The 9,696-nt window shown below is 33.5% G+C and overlaps 1 protein-coding gene across 1 annotated transcript; it reads right to left on the bottom strand.

Moving 5' to 3' along the window:
- Positions 1 to 2,556: 2,556 nt before the first annotated feature.
- LOC109017378 (UPF0481 protein At3g47200-like) lies at positions 2,557 to 5,390 on the bottom strand. The gene is made up of 2 exons (XM_018999694.2): positions 5,110 to 5,390; positions 2,557 to 4,267 (listed from the first exon to the last, which is right to left on the bottom strand). The coding sequence occupies exon 2, from the start codon at positions 4,213 to 4,215 to the stop codon at positions 2,863 to 2,865; it is 1,353 nt and encodes a 450-aa protein (XP_018855239.1). The 5' UTR covers positions 4,216 to 4,267; positions 5,110 to 5,390; the 3' UTR covers positions 2,557 to 2,862.
- Between the last annotated feature and the right edge of the window lie 4,306 nt (positions 5,391 to 9,696).

Below are 9,696 nucleotides of genomic sequence, written 5' to 3'. Positions count from 1 at the left end.
AGTTATATTATTAACTATTTTTCTACTACAACTAAATTCAATAATAATGATAATAAGAAATTAAAAATTGTTTGAATAATGGATTAGTCTATTTTTTTAAATGAGATATTTACTGTATACAATGCTACATACAGTCGTGAAATGCGTAAATACTGTATAGTCACTTTGAAAAAGAGTGGGATCCGCTATTAAAAAATTAATTTATTTTCATGTGAGTCCTATATTTATTCATTTTTTTAAAGCGATTGTACAGTATTTATACACTTACGACTGTAAGTATCATTTCTCTTAATTAAAAATAAAGATATAAGTATTTACTATGTTGTTAATTAAAAATGAAGATATATTATTTTCTTAAAAATAATCATTTCAACCAATTAGACTTGGTACGTTGATATCATAGTGTGTATATATATATATATATATATATATATATTTGAAATATTTCTCGTTTTTGAGCCTTAAATTATATCCAACCTGGCTTGACTTGGGTTTACCTGATTAGCAAGCAGCTTATTACATTTTATAATAACTTGTATAAAATTTTAGTTTAATATGTTATTTTATTTTATCTTTAGATGTAATTATACTTTTTTTTCTCATTTTTACTTTAGCATTTGTAGTATAAATACTTTATATTATTTTATAATACTTTTTAATTCGAAATATACACAGAGATATTTTTCACATGTGTTTTACATTTAATACAGCTCAATGATGTGTTGGAGGTAGGTAGCAGCTTGCTTCTCCGTCCCTAGCTAGCTTCCTTCACAGGATAATTAGAAGCATTGCGGCTTGCCAGCTCTTTCAAAAAAAAAAAATAGAAGCATTGCTAGCTCTTCGTCGCCTTGACATCAAAAAACCATCAAGCTGATAGATCAAATGAGTTCTTCCGACCCGGAGAGGCCAACTCCTTCTGGCCAAGATATACATCTTTGTCCGATAATCACACGTCCAGGTCCAGGCGCACAGGAATCACCTCCGCCGGCCCAATCCCATCCTCAAGAGCCTACAACTGCGCATGCTTCAGACCGCAGACAAAAAAGTACTGGCTGTGTCGAGGACTGGTACGTTCGTTCTTCACTCGATCGATTTCTATTAATTTCTTTATTGCTCCGTCCGAGAGTCGTCGTTGACCGGCGGAGTCCGTTGACTATATCCCAGATCAATCTGGCCTGGGTCTGCATTGTTTGTAGGAGTAAGTACGTGCGACTCAAGTACTCCAGTACCCCCTCGCTCCCGGCGCATGGCAAACTAATTAAGTGCGCATGCAGGGGGCCGGAGCGGCGCCGGCCGGTTGCCCACTGTCCGCTAGCTATCCCCTATAAGATCGATACTCTCAGTCGAAAGCTGAGAATATCATGGAGGACTGAACATGGAATATTGATAATATACGGCCTTTCTTCTTTTTCACTCCAAGAAAAAAACATGAGATCATACTAATTTGGGGTTTTTTCAATTATAAATATAGAAAGGATAAATATTTGTGAATCAAGTTTTCAAACTGCATGCAGCTAAGTTTGTTTATTTTTTGAGTTTGAAAGTAAAATTAAATAATTAAATAAAATATTATTAAAATATATTTTTTTAATATAATTTTTATTTTATAATTTGAAAACGTTGAATTATTTATTTTATTTTATATTAAAATTTAAAAAATTATAATAATTAAATTATATTAAATAAATTGAGAAGTTTTGTGAAAAGACACAAACGCCTTATGCAAAAGCTAAAGTCTTCGATCGTGTGTGGTACGGTACTGGGCGGGTAGTCATGATAATGAATATATATTTATAGAAAAATTTTTGCATCTGCCTACACCGGCACACACTCAATGCATTGAGTGTAAAAAAAAAAAAATATGTGAAGTGTGTGCCGGGTGTAGGCAGATGCATAGCAAACCCCTATATTTATATATATGTTTCTGATGTCGATAATTAGTAGGCCTGTCTATGTATTTGGCGAATTAAGAAATGCAGTGCCTACTGATTATCACATTTTCTTATTTTAGAGATAATTTGATTGTTAATTATATATTAATGTGCAGGTTGGATATTTGCTGCTGCTGCTGCCTCTTCAATGCCTGCTTCTGATCGATGATCAGAACCATATTGCGGCGTATGGATGGATTGATCAAGGGCGCTGATCGATTATATATTTGCCACGATCGAAGATAATTCAGAATTTAATTCCTATCTGTTTAAATTGTCTGCGTTTTCGTTCTAAATAATATATATATATATATATATATATATATATATATATATGGAGTAGTAGTTTATTTATATTGGTTTAATAATTGGAAGCTAGCTAGCTGCTAAATTCGATGTCGACTGTACATCGATGATCTTGAGTTTCATTTGAATACAATATGTCTCCCTAATTTTCTTCTCTTTCTTAATTTTCAGGGATGTCAATTGCGAATATATACTTCAAATTAAAGTAAATCTGTCAACTTAATTAATTAGGTCGATCGGTTTGGCTCAACTTTTAAGTTAATTAACCAAAAAAAAAAGACTCAAAACTACTTCAAACTCAATTAATTGAAGTGAGGAATGAAGAATGGAATCGGAGTTTGAACTCACGATCGACTACACCGGAAGTATTAATGATCGTCTTTGCGACTAAGTAATGATCGACTACCCGCGCGCACAAGTAATGCCAATACGTACACTGATCACGACTATTAATACTCGATCAGAAAACAAGTAAAAGTACGTCCCACAGCTTGATCATGTACAACACGATGGCCGGGATGGATATTGTACTTTTAACATACCACAATGCATGCATGGATGCAGTAGCAGTACTACTACTACATGAACAACTAATTATAACTATATTGATACTAATACAACTTGTTCAATTCTTACTTCGCTTCTGACCTAACAGAAGTGAGAGGATAGAGCATACACTCTGTATGAGAGTGAGCACCAACAAGGTCACAGCAGCAGTGGTAGAAGCAGTTTTCAAAGGAGTACCAAAATAATCATGTCTCAAGCTGGCCTTCCAAAGATGCCGAGGGTCCTCGTAAAATGTTTTCAAATCTTCACAAAGATCATAGTAGTGGATGTTGGTCGTGTGATATACGATGCCGCTGCTCAGACTGTTAATCAATGATGTCACCGCATTACTGTCGCCTATCCAATTAACAATGATACCCTTTTGAACAAGTAAATCCACATCTTTGGGAGTGTTGATAAGGTGATCCAAGAGGACGATATAATCCGTCACATATGCCTCATTTAGATAGTAACATTGCTCCAACGCCATGAGGTTTCGATAAAGAGAGTCTGTGGTATTTTCTAACTTGAGGCAAGGAAGTTCCAACACTCCATTTTTGAATTTCAAGTCAAATAAGCATTTGGATGAACTCACCTTAAACTCCACTCCTGCCTCGTGCAGTTTACTTGCAGAGTACAGATTCTCAATTGATTTTCTGCTTCTTTTTGGGATCCTTTCCGACGGAGGCAGCCAGAAGGTTCTACGCAAATCAGCAAAGTGTTTTATATTCAGATCAGGAATTTTGTTGGGAGACATTTTCTGACTGTTCTCAACCCTAAAGCAGTCAAAGGTCAGCTGAACGAATGAATTAGCTGTACATAAGTTTGGGCGAGACTCAAATGCAAGGTTGAATAATCTGTCAATCACAAAGAAAGGGAGTTGATTTTCAAGTAATATCAGGTCCGACCATATAATGGTCCACAACCACGAGTTTAACAAGCTACGGTAGTCATCATGATTTTCTTCACGCAACCAAAATCTCAAGAAAAACTCGATAATGAAGCTCGCATCCACCAGGATTATTTTTGCCAAATCATTACTGCTACGTTGATCAATAGTCTCTGCATAACAACGACGTACATCTCCTTCCGAATCCTTTACACTGCTGACTAAATTATCCACCTTTAACTTGGTCCGTTGCATGAAACTTTTGAAGTATTGCACTTTGAATTTTTCCATGGTTTCCAAATTTTTGTTGCCATGGTGGAAAGGCCCTATTGATATAACCTCGGGAGTGAAAGCTTGTTCGTTCAATCTGCGAAGGTGATTTGGAACCCTGAAGATGCAACAGTCAGCTGAGAAGAGATCAGGTTCCGACCTTTCTAACATGTCTTCGATCTCATTAACCAACGTCTCTGTATTTTCATTCTGATCTCTCGAAGAGTTTAATGCAGCTTTTTGTTGACTTGCTATACTTGCTGATGCAGCCATCTATCAATCTATCTATCTATCTATCTATCTATGCCTAGCTTCCTTGAATTTCCTGATGATCACAAACACAAGAGCCACTATCGAGCATTAGGTACATATACTGGGGGGATGGTCCCATCATGCATGATACGTACTAATACGGCCTTTCACTTATGTGACTACATATATGAGCAATGCTAGGTACAGTCTCCAAATAGGGACTGCAATGCAAGTTTAGGTTATTTTAACTTTAAAATTTTTTAAAATTACAAAATTATCCCTCCTAAAATGATGTTTTCTCTCATTTAATAATGTGCATGCACATGCAGTCTTCAAGTAGTCCTCACTTGAGGACTGCAAATAGAATTTCTCTATATATTTTCATCAACCCATAACTGAAAAAAATTGGTCAGGTTTTTCAACATTGGGTATATGTTCATTATAATTTTAACTCATATTTTCTGTTTTATATTTGGGATAAAGTGGGATAGAGGCTGTGGATTACAGAGAGGTGCAGTAGTACACGGTCGTCAAATCAGAAAATTGACCAAAATCGAAGTCTTACCTAAAAAATAATGGAGATATATCACATTATATATAAGAGGCGATTCTTTTCCTAAAATTAATGAAAATCACATGGCATGAGTCTTTGGAACCAATTCCCATTAATTTCAGCAAACCTTGGTGATAAAATGAAGTCGTATGACGAAGGTATAGTAATACATGAAATTCTTGAAAACGGAAATTAATTATCAACCTTATAAACTTTGCTACGCCGATCAACTTAATTAAAACAAGAAGAAACTGAGACCATGATGGCTAAAATCAATATATATAGTTTGAGGTATAAATCAAAAGCGGAAACAACATATGTGGTAAATCACCGCAAATTTAAGGAATTGAGAGTTGTGATACCTCTAGCATGCAAGAGAGAGATCGTTGGAAAGCTGCTCAGGGACCGAAAGAACAGGAAATTAAAAAGAGGTGTTCCGGGGAGATCATAGGAATTGGACCTGGTACTAGCTCAGATCGAGGAGTCTCATTAATATTCTTTCTGGCCACTACTGCATGTATAATTGAAAGTTAGGAAGACTTGGCCGTTCACCGCCGGCGGAAAGCGCCACCATTGATCAGACCTTTAGTTCGATACTTACGTTCGTCTCTCTCACGACTAATTAAATTATATTACTTGGTCTTGTTGATATAAGGTGGACGCATCATCTACTTAAGAATCAGGCTGGCCAGCTGGTGCTATCATTGTCACAATTTTAATACTAGTCTTACCACTCTCTTCTACTGCTTTACTCTGCCGTTTTATTTTTTATTTAGTATTAAAAAAGTATATTTTAGTAATATTATAATTTTTTATTTTTAAAAAAAATATTAAAAAACACATATATAAAAAAGTAAAATAATAAAATAAAATCATATAATTAACTAATGTTTTCTTCTCCTCCTTAATTTTTCTAACCTATCTTTTAATAAAAAATCTAATTGTAAGCGATTCTACGCACTAATACATACATTTATTCAATATAATTGGTCAGAAAATAAATTTTATTAAAAATAATATTAATTTAAATTTAAAATAAGAAAATAACAATATTAATATACAGATTGATGCGCAAACTTACTTGTATATAACAAAACTTATCTTTTAAATGAATGACTAATAAACAATTAGCTTGACGTGTCATTAATTATTATAAGTTAATACGTACAAAACTTTTATAATAATAATAATTGTAAGAAGTTTAGTATTTCTCAAATTTTCAAATTTAAGAAGGTTGAAACGTACAGCTAACTTTCCAGCACTTGTTCCTTCTTTTATCCTCAGGTTTTAATATGGTAATATTTTTGTCCTTGGACTCGTTGCTGCAACTACTCGGAATGGCGGATTGGTCAAAAGACTCAAAAGTTCGTAGAGACAGACTATGGGACTTCTGAAACTTTAGTTATTGGTAATAGACACGCATTTAGCTTAGCCCCTTCAATCTCCAAGATAAGAATAAATTTTCTTTATTTAGGAAAAAAAGATTTCTTAATTAGTTCTTACGTGTGTGTACATAATATATATATATATATATGATCTTTTACAAGGGGCGTTTGCCTAGTTTAAATTTTTTAAAAAAATTATATGATCTTTTACAAAAGAAAAATGATTAATAAATTTTAGCAATGACTTAATGTTTAAAGTGCGTTTGCCACATTTATCTAATTAAAATAAAAATAAAAATATTCTTAAAAATAATGTGTCTAAATAACAAATAAAGTGTGACTAAATATAAAATCTTGAATAATTGAATTCAAACCCAGGACCATTTTTTCTTGTCTTTGTCTTGATCTTCTAGCTAGCACGCACTTGATAATTAAGAGACTTTCCTACCACTTTCGAATAAAATAATATTATTTTAAAATATTTTGTTTTAATTTTGTTTTCTTTCCCTCTTAGATTATGAGGACCACTTTTACCAAAAGCGAATTGGGTGGGGGAAGCTGTTATTAAATTCCGAAGCACGCGCGTACGGCTGTGAGACATCTTTACGCAGTTAGAATATTACCTTTGGGGTAATATACCTCACCTACAGGGCCGTGGCCACAAGATTAATATATGTTATCTAATTTTGCCCAACACTAAATATATATATATATATATAGATGCTACTGTTTTGCATTTTGAGAGGCTAGGTTTAAATTAGTTATTTACATATACAGACAATCTTCTAATCATTCCTATCAATATCCATCTCAATCCTCTTGCAACGGCGTACATAATACTTTCAGATACTGAATTTGACCGACTTTGAGGCTGAATGCATGAGTTCTACTATTAATGTTACAAAATGCATGGGATTAATTTAATTCAATTTGTTAGTAAAAGAAAATTAACAAACTTTGTAAGGGTATCTAATTTGACGGTCCATAATTGTGGCTGTAGGGAACATGTATGGCGTTTATGTCAAAAGCAGCCTGAGAGATAATATATATTTTACTAAAAATTATTATATTAATCAGACGTAGTGACAATAACAGCTAATCAATTAATATGAAAGTCTATTGCTGGCTTACCAGCTACACCAACATCATTAAATGAATGTTGATAGGTGAAGTTCAAATGATTGATTATTAGGCGATTCCAATGAGCATACAGTGGTGTATATATAAAAGTCTACAAACAAGCCTATCTAGCTAATATAAAGTAACAGGCATACTGAGATAACATTGTACTCATGAAAAAGACAATAACAGGCATACAAGCAAGCCTATCTAGCTAATATACTTGTCACCATATTGAGATTATATCGATGAAAGCAATCACTTGTAATGCAAAAGTGTTGAGAAATGCCAAAATAATAGTCAAGGCTGTGTACATGCATAAGAATTACCACTTTGGAGCAAGATATCATTCGTCCTTATTTGTTCTAGTGCCTAATAAAATGATGCCATGTGTGATCTGCATAAGCCTTCCAACAAGTTAAAAAGAAAAATAAAATCTTAATGCAATTTACCATAACAATAAATATTTTTAGTGTTGGGCAATCAATCTTTTTCAACCATAAAATAATTGATATATAATCACATCTTCTTCATTATGATCTTATTCTATATACTATTTAGGATTAGGTGATGATGAACTCATGACCATAATGGTATATTGCCCCAAATTCAATGGTAATAATCCTTCTTTTTCTTTTTGGTCGAATCTCAATCGACCAATAAGCAAGACAAATAAAATCCAGTACATTTCTCTTTTGTATTTTTTCATAAAAGAAAATTCAAATGGTCCATAAGTCAAAAAGGTATACATGATTAAGTTAATTATTAATCTATCAACCATGAAGCAAAAAAGTAAAGCATACCTGGATGAAGCAAAAACAAAATCACTTTGGAAAGAGAGCAGATCTCAGCCATCGCAAATCCAACAAACCATGTGAAGAACGATACTACCACCCAACCCCACACAAGACTTGCAGGACCTGCATATTGAAGGTTTGAACCATAAAGTGGAGTGGTGGAAATATTTTTAAAATAATATATATTATATTTATTATTAATAGTTTTATGGAGATTTATTTATGAAAGTTGTGAATTATTTTAAAAAAAGAGAAATTAAGAAAAGTTTATAAGCAATTTATAAAGTTATTGCTTATGGTATTAAAATGTTGTGTCCATTTGTGGTTGGTAAGTGACTCAGTGGTATTGAACACCACTATCTATGCTAATGGTAGAGGTTTGAGCCACACCCCACTCATAGAGGAGTTCTAATTTTTGTACAAAGGATGGGCCCTACCACGGGCCTGGGCCTGTGCGGCCCAGCTAGCACAAGGGCGCACAGCCTAGTCAGCCCAAGGTGTAGAGCAACTGCGGTTGGCAATTAAAATGGAAAAGTCACACCTATTGGGTTTCGAACCCATGCGAGATGGTTGGTAGGAAAGCAGCATGACCATTGGGTTAAGTCCAACTTATGTGTTGGTTGGCAGCAGACGTAATTCATATACATATTCGCATCAGATATTACAGAAAAATGAAAAGTTACAACTTTTCTTTCACATCATTTGCCCTTTATAAATAGACCCATTGGCCTATGAATTTAAATATAAAATCATAGAGTTCAAGAAGTCAATTTCTAAATTCTCTCTCTCAAAAGTTTTCATTTCTTAAAAACTTGTTATTAATATATGTTCATTCTGCAGAAAACAGATTTCTAATCTCTTAGCTGAATAGCAAAATCTGAGGGTATTCAGGGTCTAATTTCGTGTGTGCATAACGCAGTTAGACAAACAGACTTGTTCTGGACTTCATTATATCTTGGAGGCAAATCCGCTTGTAATCCGTGTGCATACTGTTATTGGTGGGGGCGAATATTGTCTTAAAGAAAGCGACATTCGTAACGCGCCATGAAGCTCTCTCACTATTTTCTATTTTGCAGCCCTTTTGTACCAACATGGAGTAATCCTTGTAAAAAGGATCATCATGAAAACGATATTGCAAGTGTTTTGAACAAAGTCCGCATCAAATTAAATGATAAAGGAAATTTAAAAAAAAAAAAAATTGTCAACAAGAAGCAAAAGTAGAGGATTTCTTAAAATCAAACAACGAGAAAGAATAAAATATATACAATGATACAAGAACATTGTGGAGGGAAACCAAAAACAGAGTAGCAGGAAATATTGAACAAAGAATAACCATTTATCTTTTAATTGTCTGCATTTTCGTTCTAAATAATATATATGCACTAATTTATATTTATATTCGTTTAATTAGAAGCTAGCTGCTAAACTCGATGTAGATTGTACATCGATCATGAGTTTCAATTGAATTCAATATGTCACCATTTTCTACTCTTTCTTAATTTTCAGGGATGTCAATTGTGAATACTTCAAAGACTCAAAAAAAGACTCAAACTACTTCAAACCTTGACTTTCTGATCTCAACTCACCCCTCAAATCCAACATTTTGCTGTGAGTAATAATTTCTAATCAATATATAAAGTTTTTATAT

Source organism: Juglans regia, chromosome 16 (assembly GCF_001411555.2).
Source record: "Juglans regia cultivar Chandler chromosome 16, Walnut 2.0, whole genome shotgun sequence".
NCBI classification, from domain to species: domain Eukaryota; kingdom Viridiplantae; phylum Streptophyta; class Magnoliopsida; order Fagales; family Juglandaceae; genus Juglans; species Juglans regia.
Note: the sequence above shows the minus strand (reverse complement) of the source record. Positions and strands in the feature narration are given on the sequence as shown.